We start from the raw sequence: 21,642 nt of genomic DNA, 5'->3' as shown, positions 1-21,642 counted from the left end.
AAAATCTATATGAAACACATTTATTTATCTGCAAGGCCATACTAAGTTTTGCTCTCATCATAAGAGATGTTGACAATTTCATGATATACTATAATTATGATTAAAAGCAGAACTCAGGGGCTTCCCTGGTGGCGCAGTGGTTGAGAGTCTGCATGCCGATGCAGCGGACATGGGTTCGTGGCCCAGTCCAGGAGGATCCCACGTGCCGCGGAGCGGCTTTGCCCGCGAGCCATGGCCGCTGGGCCTGCGTGTCCGGAGCTTGTGCTCCGCAGCAGGAGAGGCCACAACAGTGAGAGGCCCACGTACAGATAAAAACAAAACAAAACAAAACAGAACTCAGTGCTGCTTGAGAAACACTTCATAATTTATAAATATATCTATTCACTAAATCAGTTCTTCACATTGATACCAAGTATTATCGTCATTTTTCACTTTCATCCTTACAAGTGTATGGTGAAATTTTCCAGAGGCTATAATTGTGTGATCTTGCAAGAGACTGAATCCAGATGTCTTCCTTTAAGCCAGATATTGAAGAAATTTGCAAAAATGTAAAACAACGCCACTATTTGTTTTGGAAATTTTTGATTTTTCATAAAAGTATGGTGTATATACTAACAGGTATTGTGCTTACTCTTCTTAAAAATGAATAATATTGGGCTTCCCTGGTGGCGCAGTGGTTGAGAGTCCGCCTGCCGATGCAGGGGATACGGGTTCGTGTCCCGGTCTGGGAAGATCCCACATGCCGCGGAGCGGCTGGGCCCGTGAGCCATGGCCGCTGAGCCTGTGCATACGGAGCCTGTGCTCTGCAACGGGAGTGGCCACAACAGTGAGAGGCCCGCATACCGCAAAAAAAAAAAAAAAAAAAAAAGAAAAAAAAAGAATAATAATTATTTTAAAAACTTTTCAGTTTTAATTCCAATATAATAATAGCAAAAGACATAACCCACATAAAGAAAAGTTCATTGGTATCTATGTTAATTTAAAAGCATAAAGGGGTCCTGAGACCCAAAGTTTGAGAACTGCTCCTCTATATTCTAAAGAGAGAATATACTTACTTTCACATATTGGAGGATTATCACTCCAGCTCACAGTACTTTCAGAAATGTCACAGTATAGAATACTTGGTCCAATTAAGAAATAACTAAACGAGAAAAGAAAAGTTATGACGTTCTTTTGTACTTACAAGATGGACATAATAATGAAAACGATTTTATATGGTTGTTTTCCTGCACTATAGTAATTTGAGGGAGAAGTTCCTTAAACAAAATATAATGTAAGTGCTAACTAAATATGCAACTTAATTAAATAGAGTTTCTGCATGTGAACACACATTGGCCCACAGCAAAATGTCTAAATTACTCTGTCATGTTGTCAGTGTAGGCCCTCTGCTCTCTCTGGCAAATGCATCACACGTTCACTTCTCTACCCTTTTGATCACACCATTCTGCTCAGTAAGGACTGAGCAGACAGATCAGGCCCTAGAGCTTGCCTGCCTGGATTCAAGTTCCAGCTCTAAGACTGACTTATTTGAGCTTGGGCAAGCCCCTTAGGCAAGGTTCTCTTGCTCAGTTTCCTCATCTATGAAAAGGAGGGTAACACTACATACCTCATAGGACTGTTTTGAGGATTGGATGAGTTAGCAATTGGCATGTAGAGAGTACTAGGTAAGTTTTAGCTTTTTTAAACATTCTTTAAATAATATTCGTTAGATTCTTTATTAATGTTCAGAATACAGGCATACCTCATCTTACTGCCCTTCACTTTATTAAGTTTTTAACAAATTGAAGGTGTATGGCAACCCTGCATCAAACAAGTCTATTTGGGCCATTTTCCCCATAATGTTTGCTCACTTCATGTCTCTGTGTCACATTTTGGTAAATCTCACATATTTCAAACTTTATTACTATTATTATACTTGTTAGAGTGATCTGTGATCAATGTCTTTAATGTTACTACTGTGACTCTGAGGCTCAGATTATGGTTAGCATTTTCTGGTAATATAGTATTTTTAAATTAAGGTATATACATTTGTTTAGACATAATTCTATTGCACACTTACCAGACTACACTATAGTATAAATGTATGTAAAAAACTCATTTGATTTGCTTTATTGCAGTGGTCTGGAAATGAAACTGCAATATCTCCAAAGTATGACTGTATCTTTCTAGTAGTGGTTCAGGAATACTACTCAATGAAATATTCTCCAGTTATTTAAATTCATAATACACTCTTCTTCTGGACTCTCATTGTAATGATCATGAATGATTCTATTTGGTACTTTTCATTTACTATTTTGCTCTGATGCCTCTCTCTATATATTGTGTTTCTCAAGAGGGCTACAACTTCCTTGATTCTACATCTTAAACTTTTGGTGCCTAGTAGCCTTATCTATATGTTCCAGTGGAACATTCACTGGATATTCCGCTATTTTTACTTGATCAAGTTAAAAAAGGCTCAGTGTAACTGCCTGTACCCACTTCCAGAGGACTTTTCCCTAAAGGCTAATTCATTGAATCTATATTATAATGCGTTAGGAGAGGATTCTGGGATGATGGCAAAATAAGTGGCAACAGAAATCTGTCTCCCCACCTTGATGATGACACTGACAGAATCTGCCTGATATCACTATTTTGGAAGTCTAGAATCTGTTCATGGCTTGCAATTACTAGGAGAAGACTTAGGTAAATTAACTTGATTTCAGTCAATTTTAGCTCTTAGCAGGGTGGCAGCTACCTAACCCGCCCCCCCCCGCCCTGCTGGCATCTGTAAACGTGTTGCTAGAGCAGCTTATAAATAGCCTGTGGGAGCTAGGGTGGGCAAAAAAGAATCTGCCCTCCAAGTATCAGGGATCTGTGTTCTTATCACTGCTGCTTCTGATCACAGAGAAGCAGAAATCAAGGTGGGCAGCCTGTGTTGTCACACCTCCCCCAATTTTTTCAAGCTCCTTCAACACTGGACAAATGATATCCAAGGGATGTAAAATCCAGCATCCTTTGCCCCTCCCCTTCACTTTTACTTTGTTTCCACTAACAGGAGCCAGACATTAAACACTAGGACATTCAAAAATAACTGCCATGTGGAAAAAAATTAGAAAATGATTCCGCCTGCCCAGAGAAAGGCTCAGAGAAAACCTGAGATGACCTTCAAGTTTATATGTCAGCCTGCTCCTCAGCACAGAGACACCATACAACAATGAGAAAACCAAACCAAAACAAAACAAAAAACCCCATAAAACAGTAAGCTCTAGGTAGCAGGCAGAATCTGATTTCCAGAGTTACCACATTATTAGATTCAAATATTGATTCAACAAAAAAGTTGTAAGGCATACAAAGAAACGGGAAAGGAAAAGTATGGCTCATACAGTGGAAAAATACATGAACAGAATTTTTTTCTGAAGGAGATCTCATGACAAATCTATCAAACAAAGACTTTAAATGTCTTGTGAAGGCATTCTCAATGGAAATTAACAGATGCCAGTTCTGCTACCCCATTTTTCTTCAGTGAAGCAGCCAAACAGCAGACACAGAGAAGCCAATGAAGAAGCCAAACAGCAGATCTTTGTGAAGACCCTGATGGGCAAGACTATCACTCCTGAGGTCAAGCTCAGTGTCACCACTGAGAATGTCAAAGCCAAAATCAAAGACACTGAGGACATCCTGCCCCACCAACAGGGTCTGACTTTTGCAGACAAACAGCTGAGGGTGGCCTTACTCTCTCAGACTATAATATCCAGAAAGAATCCACCCTACACTTGGTGCTTCACCTGCAGGGTGGTATCATCAAGTCTTCCCTCTGCCAGCTTTCCCAGAAGTACAATTGTGACAAAATGATCTGCTGCAAGTGTTATGCTCACCTGCACACCAGTGCTGTCAACTGCCACAAGAAGAAGTATGGCCAAACCAACAACCTGTGCCCCAAGAAGAAGGTCAGATACATCCTCTCCACTGGCTCTTTTTTTGCCCACAGGGTTGTCCCCTGCCTAAGCCCCACCCTGGAGCCTCAGTAAAATTTGAAAGAAATACCTGGGATAAAGATGCACAAACAACTAAAGGAAACAATGTAGAAAGTCAAGAGAACAATATGTGATCAAAATGGAAATATCAATAGGAGCTAGAAAACCTAAAAAGAATCCAAAAGGAAATTCTGGAGTTGAAAAGTACATTAATGGAAATGAAAAAGTCACTGGAATAATTAAAGGCATATTTGAGAAGAAAAAAGAATTAGTGAAATTGAGATAGGGTAATGGAAATTATTGACTCTAAGAAACAGAAAGAACAAAGATTGAAGAAAAGTGAACAAAGCCTAAGGGATCTGTGGGACACCAACAAGCAGACCAACATATACACTGTGGGACTCTCAGAAGGAGAAGATACAGCAAAAGGGACAGAGAGAATACTTGAAGAAATAATGGCTGAAAACTTCCCAAATTTGATAAAAGAAACAAATATGCCAAAAGCTGAAAATTCTCCAAAAGCTTAAAATTCTAAGTGCAGGTCACTTTGTATTCATCTTACTAAGATACATGATAATCAGACTTTCAAAAGACAAAGAATGCTGAAAGCTGCATGAGAGAAATGAATCATCACATACAAGGGATACTAATTAAGATTTGTCATTAGAAACTCAGAGACCAGAAGACCGTGCATTGATATAGTCAAAGTGCTAAAAGAAAAAAAAACAAAAAAACTGTCAACCAAAAATCCTCTATCCCAGCAAAACTGAGCATCAAAAGTGAGGGAGCAATTACGACATTCCCAGAATCCCAGAATTAAAAGCTTAGCAGGTCTGTGACCACTATACTCCTCAAGAAGAAATGCTCAAGGGAGTACTGAAAAAGAAATGAAGGGACTCAAAGCCCTATGTATAAATAAATATCTCAGTAAAAGTAAATACAAAGGCAATGATAAAACTAACATGACTGAAACAGTGGTTTGCAACTACAGTTTTTGTTTTCTATATGTGATTTAAAACACTAAATTTTAAAATAAATAAATAATTAAAGTAGAAGCTAGTATGCAATATTTGTGTAGAGGGTAGTATGATATCAACAACCAAAAGGGGCGAGGATAGAGCTATTAAGGACTGTTTTTGTAATTTATTGAATTTAAGCTGGTATAAATTTAAACTAGAGTGTTATAACTGTACAATTTTGCTAGTCTGTTTTGTTTGGCCTACCTGTGAGGCTTGTGGGATGTTAGCTCCCCAGCCAGGCTTGAACCTTTGCCCCCTGCAGTAGAAATGCAGAGTCCTAACCACTGGACCGCCAGGGAATTCCCATGTACTATGTTCAATGTATAATAATTCCCATGGTAACCACAAACAATATAACTATAGAATATATTCAAAAGGAAATGAGAAAGGAATTTAAACATTTCACTACAAAAATCAATTACACACGAAAGAAAACAGTAATGCGGGAAATGGGGGACTAGGAAAAATCTATAAAGCATATAGAAAACAAGTAGCACAATGGTAGAAATAAATCCCTCCTCGTCAATAATTATATTAAGTGTAGATGGAATAAACTCTCCAATCAAAAGACAGAGATTGGCAGAATGGATAAAAACACATGATCTAACTACATGTTGTCTACAAGAGACTCACCTGACATTCAAAGACACAAATGGGGTGAAAATGAAAGGCTGGAAAAAGATATCTCACACAAATAGTAACCAAAAGACAGTAGAGTAGCTATACTAAAATCTGACAAAATAGACTTTAAATGAAAAAGGTTACAAGAAATAAAGTAAATTTTATATTAATAAGGACTCAGTACTGAAGATATAACAATTATAAACATTTATGCACCTAATGACGGGCTATCAAAATATATGAAGCAAAAAATGACAGAATTGAAGGCAGAAATATGCATTTCTACACAATAGTTGGAGACTGCAATACCTCGCTCACAATAATGGATAGAACAACTAGACAGAAGATAAATAAGGAAACAGAGGACTTCAACAGCACAGTAAAACAACATGATCCCACAGATATATACAAAGCACTCTACCCAACAACAACAGAATACACAGTCTTTTCAAGAGCAAGTGGGCATTTTCCAGGATAGACCATATGTTAGGTGACAAATTAGAAAACAAGTTAATGTTATACAAAACATAATTAATTATTTAATAAATAATTAATAATATAATTGTTTTATGCCACGAATTAATATTAATAATAGATTTTAAAAGACAGATATCATAAAAGTATATTCTCTGACCACAATAGGATGAATTTAAAAAGCAACATCAAAAGGAAAACTGGAAAATTCATAAAATTGTGAAAATTAAACAATATGCTTTTGAACAACCAATGGCTCAAAGAAGAAATCAGGGCAATTAGAACATACTTTGACATGAATGGAAATGAAAACATAACATACTAACACTTATGGGATTCAGCAAGAGCAGTGCTAAGGGGGAAATTTATAGCTATAAATGTCTACATTAAGAAACGAAAGCTCTGAAAAAACAAACTAACCTTACAATTTAAGGAACCAGAAAAAGATAAACCCAAAGTTAGCAGAAGGAAGCAAATAATAAAGATTAGAACAGAGATAAACAACAACAACAAAAAGAGCGAAACGAGAGAATATCAATGAAACTAAAAGTTGGTTCTTCAAAAAATGCAACAAAATTGACAAACCCTTAGATTGACTAAAACAAAGAGATTAGACTCAAATTACTAAAATCAGAAAGGAAAGCAGGAACATCACTATAGATTTGACAGAAATAAAAACTATTATGGGAATACTATGGACAATTTTATGCCACACATGGATAAACTAGATATAATGGACAAATTCCTAGAAACACAAAACCTACCAAGAGTTAATCACAAAAACAGATAATCTGAATAGATCTGTAACCAGTAAGGAGATTGAATCAGTAATCAAAATTCTCCCAATTAAGAAAAATCCTGGATCTGATGGTTTCATTGGTGATTTCTACCAAACATTTAAAGAAGTAATACCAATCCTTCTCAAACTTTTCCAAAAAACTGAAAAGGAGGGAAGTCTTCCAAACCCATTCTATGAGACAAGCATTACGGTCATAGCAAAATTCAATAAAGGTACTACAAGAAAAGAAAGCTAGAGACCACTATCCCTTAAGAACACTGATGCAAACAACCTCAACACAATACTAGCAAACAATTTAGCAGCATTTTAAAAGGATTAAACATCAAGACCAAGTGGGAATTATTCCTGGAATGCAAGAGATGGCTCAACACATAAAAATCAATCAACGTAATATGCAACATCAAAAGAATGAAAGGAAAAAAAACCACATGGTCACCTCAATTGAGGCAGAAAAAGCATTTGATAAAATTCAATATTTTTCATAATAAAAATACTTAACAAACTAGAAACAGAAGGAAACTGCCTTAAGATAATAAACTCCATACATGAGAATCCAACAGCAAACATCATGCTCAGTGGTGAAAATCTGCAAGTTTTCCTCTAAGATCAGAACAGGCATGAACAACTGCTTTTACCATTTTTATTCAACGTGGTATTAGAAGTTCTAGTCAGAGCAATTAAGCAAGAAAAAGAAATATATTTCTACCTTGGAAAGAAAGAAGTAAAATTATCACGTTTGCAGAAGATATAATCTTCTACAGAAAAAACCCTGAAGATTACACACACACACACACACAATGTAAAAACTAATAAATAAACTCAGTAAACTACCAGGATACATAGACAATATTAAAAAACCAGTTGTGTTTCCATAGCATATTACATTTACCTTTTAAATTCACATTTTTTATAAATGTTCAGTATCCCTAACATATGCTATTTAAAGAGCCCTGTAAAACAAAGGCTATTATTAAATCCTCAGTAGCTCTCTTTGAGATGCTTCACTCCTTTGTAGTAGCTTTAAAAATAAGGTTTTCCAACTAAGAGATCTTGATCAACATTATTGTCTAAGTTACCAGGTCACTTTTGGTCTCGTGACATCTTACAGATTACTTTGATATAAGAATATCTTCGGTTGGCAACTCTACCTCCCAGTTCCATAAACCTATTTCACCTCTGAGAATTGACCATTTTAAATAGGGTGCATTGTGTTGTCAAGGAAAAGTCACCATGATTAACACATTTTTAATGCTTATGAGAGGTTTATTAATACATATACCAAGTATTATACAATTTTACTTTCCTTCAATTTAAATTTCTTTCTACTAGTTAGTTACACATCTTTTCACTCTCCATAAAAAGCCCAAGAGTTATTTGGCTACAGTAAAACTTGTCACACAGAAAGCAAAATGGAATCAACTTTGTGGGAATGCTTAAGAAGACAGGCAAAATGAAAATGGATTTAGTAACATATAACATTATTTCCTCTAAGGAGCATTCTACTTACCCGTCATTACAAACATAGTGAGCCTGTGAGCCAAACAGAATACTTCCATTTGGGTACTTTATTTGGCCATTTGCTGGATCCCCTAGGTTAGGACACTGTTTTCCTAAAAGGAAAATTTCAAATTCGTTGTTTTATACTGGTTTCAAAACAGATTTGAATCAAATTCAAAATTCTACATTGCTCACTTGAATTCATGGGAATATTATTATCTTTTATTATTTTCTTTCTTTAACTGTTATAACATCAAAGAAGGTTCACATTTACCCAGGCAACCAATTGTGAAAAAAAAGGTTCCCGGGAGATTTTTCAAAGCCTGAATGCACTGCTCTCTAAAACCTACATTCACATGAGAAAACCATTTCAGTCGTAAAACATGAACCCTAAAATGTGTGAAAAATCTCTAGAGCAATAAAAAAGTTTTTTGAATTAAAAAAAAAAAAAAGTTTTGTTTACTTACTTGTACAGGCCTCCTGGAGAAGTGACCACGTATTATCATCCTGACAAACAGCAGAGGTAGGAAGAGGAGGACGCTTGGGCTGGTAACCTGGGCGACACTCATAATGTATACTTTCCCCAGGGCTATAACTGGGTTTAGGGACATCCCGGAGCTGCATAGTTTCAAACCTTGGTGGCTCACCACAGGCATCTAGTTATAAGAGAAGAAGAGCATAAAAATATTTTATCTCATTCACCAGCCAGCGACTGTGGCCTGGCATCAGGTAGGTAGTACAGAATAAATGGAAAGGTTCTTAGCAAGATTTTAAATGACCGTCCCATGCTTTTACCCAACTGGTGATAGTAGTGGAGTATGTGCCTTACTTACATTAAATAACAACCTATTAGCTTTTGCTTTGTTAGGGAATAAGATGAATTTTTATTCAACAGTAAATTAAAGAGATAGCATCAACGTTTTTAGTTTTGAAATATAAATACATTTTAGGTATGTATCCTTTCCCACTTTTTTCTAAATTCATTTCAAAACTCACCTCTCCTCTAAGAGGTCTCCTACAGTATACAGCACTCTGTTCAGATTACTCTTCCATAGTTTGAAACACAAGCATATGATCACTTGTCATTTCAGGCTCAGTTTCCTCTCAGAAGGCAAGGTCCTGGAGGGCAGGGATCATATGCCTTCTTTTTCTACTACAATCTGTACTCACTTGGTACTCAAGACATGCTATGGAAAGAGATGAATATAAAATATGCCTTGTGGGATTCATAAATCAAAATAATTATGGACTGAAGTATTTCAAAAAATAATACTTCGTTTCATTTGTTTCCTATTAGTGAATTGAGCATTTTAAAAGTGATGAATAGACACCATGTAAATATCAAAATGAACTATCTGAAAAATATTACATGAAAAAACAACTTGCTCTCTTCAACATTACTTTAAATATAATTTAACTTTCCTTCACAGATCAATGGATTGCTCATTCCTCAGAAGCTCCCTGAGGTAGCTGTTTGGGTTGTTTATCCAATATACCCCAACAGTAAAGCTATTATATTGTTATGCTTTTAGAATTTTTTACTTCTGGGGTTTTCTGGGGGGTGTTGAGGGAAGGAGTTTTTTACTCCCTAGAATAATGTCATTTCTACAACAGTAAGCCCCCTTGCTTTTATTTATTTATTTATTTTTTTGCGGTACACGAGCCGCTCACTGCTGTGGCCTCTCCCGTTGCAGAGCACAGGCTCCGGACATGCAGGCTCAGAGGCCATGGCTCACGGGCCCAGCTGCTCCGCGGCATGTGGGATCCTCCCGGACTGGGGCATGAATCTGTGTCCCCCACATTGGCAGGCGGACTCTCAACCACTGCACCACCAGGGAAGCCCCCTCTTGCTTTTAACTATCTGGGTACTTGATAACCTAACAAATCTGTTAGAAAAATTATGTAAAATAATGTGATGGAGACATATTAAGTTCTAAAGGACTACAAGAATTCAGAGGCCACTCTTATAAAGTTAAGAACCTAAGGAGGAGATGGGTGCGAGCCACAGTTATCAGTGTGGACACCAGAGATGGGCATGAGATGCTAAGGCTGCTGCTGCCGCCACCATGAAGCCTGTGTGCAAGCACAGGTCACTATCCACACCTCCCCTCCTGGGAGCCTGTGCAGCCCCCCACTGCCAGGGTCCCGAGATCCAGGGACAACTTCCCGGGGAGAACACACGGCATGCCTCAGGCTGATGCCACGTCACACTGGCCTCTGCAGCCGCAGGCTCACCTCACATTCCATACCCCTTCCTCTCCCTATACCAGCCTGAGTGAGCCAGAGCCCCCAAATCAGCTGCTACTTTAACCCAGTCCTGGCTGAGCAAAGAACAGACGCCCTCAGGCGACCTACACGCAGAGGCGGGGCCAAATCCAAAGCTGAAAACCAGGAACTGTGCGAAAAAAGAAGAGAAAGGGAAATTTCTCCCAGCAGCCTCAGGAGCAGCGGATTAAATCTCCACAATCGACTTGATGTACCCTGCATCTCTGAAATACCTGAATAGACAACGAATCATACCAAAATTGAGGTGGTGGACTTTGGGAGCCACTGTAGACTTGGGGTTTGCTTTCTGCATCTAATTGGTTTCTGGTTTTATGTTTATCTTAGTTTAGTACTTAGAGTTTATTATCATTGGTAGATTTGTTTATACATTTGGTTGCTCTCTTCCCTATTTTTATAAAAATATATAGATATGTATTTTTTCTTCCTTTTCATGTTTTTCTGAGTGTGTATGTGTATGCTTTTTTGTGTGATTTTGTCTATGTAGCTTTGCTTTTACAAGTTGTCCTAGGGTTGTGTTTGTCCGTCTTTTTTTTTTTTTTTTTTTTAGTATAGTTTCTCGCACTTGTTATCATTGGTGGATTAGTTTTTTGGTTTGGTTGCTCTCTTCTTTCTTTCTTTCTTTTATTACTTTAAAAAGTTTGAAAACCTTTAATAATAATATTTTTAATTTTAATAACTTTATTTTATTTAATTAATTAATTTATTTTTTTCTCCCTTCTCTTCTGAGCCGTGTGGCTGACAGGGTCTTGGTGCACTGGCCGGGTGTCAGGCCTGGGCCTCTGAGGTGAGAGAGCCGAGTTCAGGACACTGATCCACCAGAGACCTCACGGCGCAAAGTAACATCAAACAGTGAAAGCTCTCCCAGAGATGTCCAACTCAACCCTAAGACCCAGCTCCACTCAATCACCAGCAAGCTACTGTGCTGGACACCATATACCAACTAGCAAGACAGCAACACAACCCCACCCTTAGCACAGAGGCTGCCTAAAATCATAATAAGGTGACAGACACCCCAAAACACAACACTGGACGCGGTCCTACCCACCAGAAAGACAACATCCAGCCTCATCGACCAGAACACAGGCACTAGTCCCCTCCACGAGGAAGCCTACACAACCCACTGAACCAACCTCACCCACTGGGGTCAGACACCAAAAACAATGGGAACTACGAACCTGCAGCCTGTGAAAAGGCGACCCCAAACACAGTAAGTTAAGCAAAATGAGAAAACAGAGAAACACAGCAGATGAATGAGGCAAGGTAAAAACCCCTCAGACCAAACAAATGAAGGGGAAGTAGGCAGTCTACCTGGAAAAGAATTCAGAGTAATGATAGTAAAGATGATCCAAAATCTTGGAAATAGAATGGAGAACATCCAAGAAACGTTTAACAAGGACCTAGAAGAAATAAAGAGCAAACAGACAATGATGAACAACACAATAAATGAAATTTAAAATTCTCTAGAAGGAACCAATATCTGAATAAGTGAGGAAGAAGAATGGATAACTGACCTGGAAGATAAAATAGTGCAAATTACTACTACAGAGGAGAATAAAGAAAAAAGAATGAAAAGAATTGAGGACAGTCTTAAAGACCTCTGGGACAACATTAAATGCACCAACATTCGAATTATAGGGGTCCTAGAAGAAGAAGAGAGAAAGAAAGGGACTGAGAAAATATTTGAAGAGATTACAGTTGAAAACTTCCCTAAAATGGGAAAGGAAATGGTCAATCAAGTCCAGGAAATGCAGAGAGTCCCATACAGGATAAATCCAAGGAGAAACATGGCAAGACACATATTAATCAAACTATCAAAAATTACATACAAAGAAAAAATATTAAAAGCAGCAAGGGAAAAACAACAAATAACATACAAGGGAATCCCCATAAGGTTAACAGCTGATCTTCCAGCAGAAACTCTCCAAGCCAGAAGGGAGTGGCAGGACATATTTAAAGGGATGAAAGGGAAGAAACTACAACCAAGATTACTCTATCCAGCAAGGATCTCATTCAGGTTCGATGTAGAAATGAAAACCTTTACAGACAAGCAAAGCTATGAGAATTCAGCACCATCAAACCAGCTTTGCAACGAATGCTAATGGAACTTCTCTAAGCAGGAAACACAAGAGAAGGAAAAGAACTACAATAACAAACAAAAACAATTAAGAAAATGGTAATAGAAACATAAATATGGATAATTACCTTATATGTAAATGGATTAAATGCTCCAAACAAAACAAAGACTGGCTGAATGGATACAAAAACAAGACCCATATATATGCTGTCTACAAGACACCCACTTCAGACCTAGGGACACATACAGACTGGAAGTGAGGGGATGGAAAAAGATATTTCATGCAAATGGATATCCAAAGAAAGCTGTAGTAGCAACTCTCATGTCAGACAAAATAGACTTTAAAATACAGAATGTTACAAAAGACAAGGAAGGACACTACATAAAGATCAAGGGATCAATCCAAGAAGATATAACAATTGTAAATATTTATGCACCCAACATAGGAGCACCTCAGTATATAAGTCAAATGCTAATAGCCATAAATGGGGAAATCGACAGTAACACAATCATGGTAGGGGACTTTAACACCCCACTTTCACCAATGGACAGATCATCCAAAATGAAAATAAATAATGAAACACAAGCTTTAAATGATACATTAAACAAGATGGGCTTCATTGATATTTATTGGACATTCCATCCAAAAACAACAAAATACGTGTTCTTCTCAAGTGTTCCTCGAACATTCTCCAGGATAGATCGTATCTTGGGTCACAAATCAAGCCTTGGTAAATTTAAGAAACTTGAAATCGTATCAAGTACCTTTTCTGACCACAACGCTATGAGACTAGATATTACTTACAGGAAAAAAATCTGTAAAAAATACAAACACATGGAGGCTAAACAATATACTACTAACTAACCATGAGATCACTGAAGAAATCAAAGAGGAAATCAAAAAATACTTAGAAAAAAATCACAATGAAAACACGACGACCCAAAACCTATAGCATGCAGCAAAATCAGTGCTAAGAAGGAAGTTTATAGCAATACAATCTGACTTCAAGAAACAAGAAATATCTCAAATAAACAACCTAACCTTACACGTAAAGCAATTAGAGAAAGAAGAACAAAAAACCCCCAAAGTTAGCAGAAGGAAAGAAATCATAAAGACGAGATCAGAAATAAATGAAAAAGGAATGAAGGAAACAAGAGCAAAGATCAATAAAACTAAAAGCTGGTTCTTTGAGAAGATAAACAAAATTGATAAACCATTAGACAGACTCACCAAAAAAAAGGGGAGAAGGCTTAAATCAATATAATTAGAAATGAAACAGGAGAAGTAACAACAGACACGGCAGAAATACAAAGGATCATGAGAGATTACTACAAGCAACTATATGCCAATAAAATGGACAACCTGGAAGAAATGGACAAATTCTTAGATAATCACAACCTTCCGAGACTGAACCAGGAAGAAATAGAAAATATAAACACACCAATCACAAGCACTGAAATTGAGAAGGTGAGTAAAAATCTTCCAACAAACAAAAGCCCAGGACCAGACGGCTTCACAGGCAAATTCTATCAAACATTTAGAGGAGAGCTAACACCTATCCTTCTCAAACTCTTCCAAAATATAGCAGAGGGAGGAACACTCCCAAACTCATTCTATGAGGCCACCATCACCCTGATACCAAAACCAGACAAACATGTCACAAAGAAAGAAAACTACAGGCCAATATCACTGATGAACATAGATGCAAAAATCCTCAAAAAAATACCAGCAAACAGAATCCAACAGCACATTAAAAGGTTCCTACACCATGATCAACTGGGGTTTATCCCAGAAATGCAAGGATTCTTCAATATATGGAAATCAATCAATGTGATAAACCATATTAACAAATTGAAGGAGAAAAACCATATGATCATCTCAGTAGATGCAGAAAAAGCTTTCAACAAAATTCAGCACCCATTTACGATAAAAACCCTCCAGAAAGCAGGCATAGAGGGAACTTACCTCAACATAATAAAGGTCATAGAGGACACACCCACAGCCAACATTGTTCTCAGTGGTGAAAAACTGAAAGCATTTCCACTAAGATCAGGAACAAAACAAGGATGCCCATTCTCACCACTATTATTCAACATAGTTTGGGAAGTCTTAGCCACAGCAATCATAGACGAAAAAGAAACAAAAGGAATTCAAATCAGAAAAGAAGAAGTAAAGCTGTCATTGTTCTCAGATAACACTATACATAGAGAATCCTAAAGATGCCACCACAAAATTACTAGGGCTAATCAATGAATTTGGTAAAGTACCAGGATACAAAATTAATGCACAGAAATCTCTGGCATTTCTATACATTAATGATGAAAAATCTGGAAGAGAAATTAAGGAAACACTCCCATTTACTACTGCAACAAAAAGAATAAAATACCTAGGAATAAACCAACCTAAGGAGACAAAAGACCTATATGCAGAAAACTACAAGACACTGATGAAAGAAATTAAAGATGATACAAACAGATGGAGAGATATACCATACTCTTGGATTGGAAGAATCAACGTTGTGAAAATGAATAAAATACCCAAAGCAACGTGCAGATTCAAAGCAATCCATATCAAACTACCAATGGCAGTTTTGACAGTAGAACAAAAGATTACACAATTTTTATGGACACACAAACCCCAAATAGCCAAGGCAATCTTGAGAAAGAAAAGCAGAGCTGGAGGAATCCAGCTTCTGGACTTCAGACTATACTACAAAGCTACAGTAATCAAGACAGTATGGTACTAGCACAACAACAGAAATATAGATCAATGGAACAGAATAGAAAGCCCAGAGATAAACCCACGCACATATGGTCACCTTATCTTTGATAAAGGAGGCAAGACTATACAATGGAGAAAAGACACCCTCTTCAATAAGTGGTGCTGGGAAAACTGGACAGCTACATGGAGAAGAATGAAATTAGATCACTCCCTAACACCATACACAAAAATAAACACAAAATGGATTAAAGTCCTAAATGTAAGGCCACACACTATAAAACTCTCGAAGGAAAACATAGTCAGAACACTCTATGACATAAATCACAGCAAGATCCTTTTTGACCCACCTCCTAGAGTAAGGAAAATAAAAACAAAAATAGACAAATGGGACCTAATTAAACTTAAAAGCTTTTCCACAGCAAAGGAAACCATAAACAAGATGAAAAGACAACCGTAAGAATGGGAGAAATATCTGCAAATGAAGCAACTGACAAAGGATTAATCTCCAAAATTTACAAGCACATGGAGCTCAATATCAAAAAAACAAACAACCCAATCCAAAAATGGGCAGAAGACCTAAATAGACATTTCTCCAAAGAACATATACAGATCGCCAACAAACACATGAAAGGATGCTCAACGTCATTAATCATTAGAGAAATGCAAACCAAAACTACAATGAGGTATCACCTCACACCAGTCAGAATGGCCATCATCAAAAAATCTACAAACAATAAATGCTGGAGAGGGTGTGGAGAAAAGGGAACCCTCTTTCACTGTTGGTGGGAATGTAAATTGATACAGCCACTATGGAGAACAGTATGGAGGTTCCTTAAAAAACTAAAAATAGAACTACCATAAACCCAGCAATCCCACTACTGGGCATATAACCCTGAGAAAACCATAATTCAAAAAGATTCGTGTACCGTATGTTCATTGCAGCTCTATTTACAATAGCCAGGACATGGAAGCAACCTAAGTGTCCATCGACATATGAATGGATAAAGATGTGGCACATATATACAACGGAATATTACTCAGCCATAAAAAGAAACGAAATTGAGTTACTTGTAGTGAGCTGGATGGACCTAGAGACTGTCATACAGAGTGAAGTAAGTCAGAAAGAGAAAAACAAATACCGTATGCTAACACATATATTTGGAATGTAAAGGAAAAAAATGGTTCTGAAGAACCTAGGGGCAGGACAGGAATAAAGACGCAGATGTAGAGAATGGGTTTCAGGACACGGAGAGGGGGAAGGGTAAGCTGGGACGAAGTGAGAGAGCTGCATGGACATATATACACTACCAAATGTAAAACAGATAGCTAGTGGGAAGCAGCCGCATAGCACAGGGAGATCAGCTTGGTGCTCTGTGACCATCTCCAGGGGTGGGGTAGGGAGGGTGGGAGGGAGGAGATATGGGGATATATGTATATGTACAGCTGATTCACTTTGTTATAAAGCAGTAAGTAACACACCACTGTAAAGCAATTATACTCTAGTAAAGGTGTTAAGAAAATAAAAAATAAAAAGAACCTAAGGAGAAAGGAGAGAGACCTATTCTGGTCCCTGAGGAACTTTTTTCTTTCTTACTCCCTGGAATTTGGTCTTCAGATTGAGAATGGTCAAGAGTCTAAACAAGTGAAATATTTTACATCTTATTCTAAATTCTAAACTCCTCTCTCAATACACTGTCCAACATTTCATTTACATCATGTGCTGAAATTCTTTCAGCATTTAGCAAATGTTTTGAACGTATCCACTATGCTGATCTTGTTACATGAATGCTCCTGAATCAACTGCCCAAAACAAGGCAAAAGCAAAAAACAAACAAAAAGCCATAGTTATTAAAAGCATTTTTTAAAAAGATTAGTAAAGAGTTGAATTTTATTAATAACATTAAATTTACTGAATACCCTGAGCCATACATTCTCATTTTACAATAGGAAATAATGGGCTAGAAATGCTATATAATTCCATTTTAGATAAAAACACATATCATTCTAGAATATCCTGGAAGCACCAAGAAAGAAATCAAGTAACAGCATGCATGTGATTAAATTATACAAGTGATCTTTGTTTTATGTATTCAATTTCAGTAACTGTCTTTTTTTAAAATAAATTATTTACTTTATTAATTATTTTTATTTTTGGCTGTTTTGGGTCTTCATGGCTGCGCGCAGGCTTTCTCTAGTTGCGGCGAGTGGGGGCTACTCTTCCTTGCAGTGCGCGGGCTTCTCACTGCGGTGACTTCTCTTGTTACAGAGCGCACGCTCTAAGCACGCTGGCTTCAGTAGTTGTGGCACGTGGGCTCAGTAGCTGTGGGTCATGGGCTCTAGAGCTCAGGCTCACTAGTTGTGGCGCAGGGGCTTAGTTGCTCTGCGGCACGTGGGATCTTCCTGGACCAGGGCTCGAACATATGTCCCCTGCAGTAGCAGGTGGATTCTTAACCACTGAGCCACCAGGGAAGCCCCCAGTAACTATCTTGAAGGCATAAAAAGAAGAGAGAATTCCTAATATGACTCTCACATACAGTGCTGTGTATGGAAAAAGAAATGTCAACTGGATGGTTCAATCTATTCAACTAACCTGAAGTATTTCTTCCCAATAACATGCATCGCAAAAGACATGCCTTCAACAATGTGCAGTTTAGAACATTTGCTTTGGCAATCAGTTGATTACAAGCTTTATATACTGTAATAACTGGGTCCAATATCATACTTGTTTTATAATCAAATATCTTCTTCTCTTGCTCAGAATACTGAATTCGTTTTTCCTATGAGGATTTTCAAACTAAACATTCCGAGCATCAGAAAAATAGTATATGGACTGAGCTTTTTTTCTAGAGAGTTTACAATATAATTATTATTAGGCTGCAATGCTATACTTTAATAACAGAATCCATTATATCATATGATAGGCTGCATTCAGAAAATTCCCCAATTTTCCAGATGAGTTTCAGGAAGGTGAAATAGTCCCTAATATGGATCAAGAAAACTGTTCACCTTCTGTACACTTACAAAATTATGCAAGGACTCTCTACCTGCTTGCAAAAGTTAAAAATAACTCTCTGGCATAAGCACACACCCACACCCCTGCACAGGTGGTACCTTTAGAAAATCATCGTCTCTGACCCAAACCGGAACCTCAATGAATCCTGATGAATCTTACCCTTTTCTCACTCTACACAACCTACTTTCAAATTTTCTTTGCTTCCTCAGAATGGACGCTCTAACATCTATACCTGTCAATTTTATTTCTCACGTTCCACTCATTTCTAGACCTATAAAAAAATCACATAAACCATGTTCGAAATAATTAAGTAGCCACCTTCTAAGTAAATTCATCCTAGCACTCTCTCCCTCAGTAATTTTAATCACCCTGTCTATAACATCGGGAGCTATTGTTCATTCTCTCTTTGCTCCCTTGTGCCTATAAAGCTCTTTTCCTTGGTTTCCAGGTAGCAAACCAGTCTGGTTTTCAGCCTGTCCTCTGGTTGCTCTTCCTTCTCTGTCTGATGGCATAATGTGACGTTCCTCATGGGTTATTCTACGAGCTCTCCTTTTCATTCTGCAAATCCCCCTGGGTCAGAATGTATACTCTCATGACATCATTACAACTGATGACAGCTGCATCCCAAATCCCTCTCTCCATCCCAGATCTTAGCTGGGGTGCCAAGTCTATGTGTTCAACTGCCTCCCCACAGCTCCACTTGGAATGTGTCACACTATCTCAAATAACATAATGAAGCCAGCAAACAAGATACATGGTTTCCACAACTGAAATGCCTGTTCCCTCTCTCTGTTTCCACCTTTACTTCTAATTCAAGCCACTATCATTTCTTATCTGGATTGCTACAAGAGTTTCTGAATAGGTCTCCTTACTGGTCTTGCCACCTTTCATTCGGTTCATTTTCACACTGCCACCAGAGTAATACTGATATGATACTAGGACCAAGGCCCTTCCAAGTCAGATATGTTTCAACGGCTCCCTGTTGCCCTCATGATAATGTCTAAGGATCCCTGACATGGCTAACAGAGCTTTAATATCCGCTCACTCTTGCACACTCTTCTAAGCCACATTCAATTCCACTAGTAGTGCCCATTAAATTACTCAACTTACTTTAGCACTCTAGACCTCCTTGCATCATATTACTTCAGCTTTGACCAGAGACTGCCATTCCTCCCACCCACTCATCCTTCAGTTTCATCTCAGATTCCACTTCTTCCCAGAGGCTCCTAACAACTCTCACCCAGAAAATTCAGTTAAGTGTCCTCATGAGCCCCAATTTACTTCTTTCATAGCAATTTTCATACTGTAATTGTTCATTGTTTGTACTCCCTAAGAGACTGTACCCTTCTTGAGGGCCATTGTCTCATTCTTCACTGCATTTCTAGTTCCTAATGCCAGAGCTGAAGGAGCACTGTTATCAGTTCTCTGCACTCTTGGATCAAAATTCAAATTCTTTATACTGTTCAGCCAACCTGTTCCAGAGATATCCGAAAATCATCATTTTTCTTTGCTTTTGTATGCCTTTCCTCAAATTTTTTCCATTCCTTTAGTTACAGATGTTTCCCTTTATCAGAGTTTTTTTATGTCAAAATATTTGTGCTTTATTTATTTGAACCCATGCTCCATTACTGCTATGACTAGAAATGGCATTTTAACATTCTCAAAGGAGAACTCCAAGTCCTGTTGGTTACATTTTTTCCCTAAGGTATGGTATGAAAGATCCCAGAACTTGTTTCTAACAACAAAAGAGATGATATTAATTATTTTGGAAATAGCACATTTAAGCACTACCTGTACCAACCATATTTGAAGTCCTTTTAAACTAACTTACTCTTCATAAACATCCTATGAGTTAGGTACTATTTCACCCTCTTTAAGATGACCAATCTGAGCCATGAAGTAACTTGCTTAAGAATACATTCCCAGAAGGTACCAGACCCAGGAGTGAAGCCAAGCAGCCTAGTTCTACTGCCAACACCATTTCCCATCACTGTCTCTAACCTGGAAACCTTGCATGGTTACACCAATACACTCTGTCTGCAATTTAGTCCTCAAGAAATGGTCTTATACTGAGCCTAGGGAAATCAAAGCAACCCTGGTTTAGATTTGCATTCTGCTAAGTCAAGTCAAGGTGCCCAAAACCAACAGGTGATTTTTATTATGATGTTTGTTCATTGCTACCTATCCTGTTCTTTTCACAATTATTCACTCTGTGATCTACACCGCTGCCTTCCTCTTGCCTCCTTTGCCCTACTGCTGCCACACAGCGTAACTAGGCAGTCCATGGCTGCCCCGAGCCGTGCCACATCTCTGAGCTCACAATGCTCCCTCTGCTCTGAACACCCTTCCTCCTGCTCAGGAGCAACTCCTGTTCAAGTCTTGTCTTCTTTGACTTAATCCACTCGACATCTCCTCTGGGAAGTACTTTCTGCTTATCCTGGGGAGGCAGTGACCAGTCCTCTTCTCTTGGACTCTCCTCTGCATGGATGTCTCAGCTCACCAGTGGACTCCATTCATCCATGTGGGCACAACACCTCACACAGTATGTCCCTCATAGCTGTTATTCAAAAAACTTTGGTTCTCAAAGAACCACTGCTGTTAAACAGAAACCAATGGTAAAGAATATAGTATAATGAATCTAATATTGAAAATAATCATCTTAAAGCATTATGCACTGGAGAAATATTTGACCACCTAATTTCTTTTGTCTCATATCTCCCAGTATATGTAACCTAGCAACTGACCAGATAAGGACTGTTCTCCCTGCACTGTAATATGTAGAGTAAGAAACTAAGAAACTACTGTGTAAGCCCTTATTGATCTTGGATTCTTTCATTAGGAAGAAAGAACAGACCTAAAACAGGCAGAAGAGACCACCCATAAAAGGAAATTGTAGGTTTTGTTCCAAAAAGCAGACCCATTCTGGAGGAATGAGACTGGTCCCTTCTGTGATCCCCTACCATTTGGCAACTACCTCTGAGACGGCAAGTCTCCCAAGCACACACTGCCCACTTACAAAACCTTCTCCTCATGAGCTGCTTCAGTGAAATATTTATTGTACCCACATACTTTCCCTGCCCAGTATAGTAAGTTCTCATTTGTACCTCATCTATGTTTCCCACCTATCCTGATTTTACCTTTCAGCCTTAAACTTCACCTTGTTTTTCCTCCATTTCTAGTTTTG

The 21,642-nt window shown here is 38.0% G+C and overlaps 1 protein-coding gene and 1 pseudogene across 7 annotated transcripts in view; one reads left to right on the top strand and one right to left on the bottom strand.

The window, feature by feature from the left end:
- CD46 (CD46 molecule) overlaps positions 1–21,642 on the bottom strand; it is a 56,497-nt gene that overhangs the window by 31,519 nt on the left and 3,336 nt on the right. For all 6 annotated transcript variants that reach the window (XM_081224295.1, XM_081224296.1, XM_081224294.1 and 3 more), the window contains exons 2-4: positions 8,831–9,019; positions 8,374–8,476; positions 1,056–1,141 (exon numbers count right to left, since the gene is read on the bottom strand). In XM_081224295.1, coding sequence (XP_081080421.1) covers positions 1,056–1,141; positions 8,374–8,476; positions 8,831–9,019 — 378 coding nt within the window. The remainder of the gene's footprint in view (positions 1–1,055; positions 1,142–8,373; positions 8,477–8,830; positions 9,020–21,642) is intronic.
- LOC308612487 (ubiquitin-ribosomal protein eL40 fusion protein-like) lies at positions 3,472–4,007 on the top strand (annotated as a pseudogene). The gene has a single exon. The product of its transcript is annotated as a ubiquitin-ribosomal protein eL40 fusion protein-like (transcript).

The sequence above is a fragment of the Mesoplodon bidens genome (assembly GCF_964165515.1).
Source record: "Mesoplodon bidens genome assembly, chromosome: 2".
NCBI lineage: Eukaryota > Metazoa > Chordata > Mammalia > Artiodactyla > Ziphiidae > Mesoplodon > Mesoplodon bidens.
The sequence above is the reverse complement of the archived record's forward strand: the minus strand, read 5'-3'. Positions and strand labels throughout refer to the sequence as shown.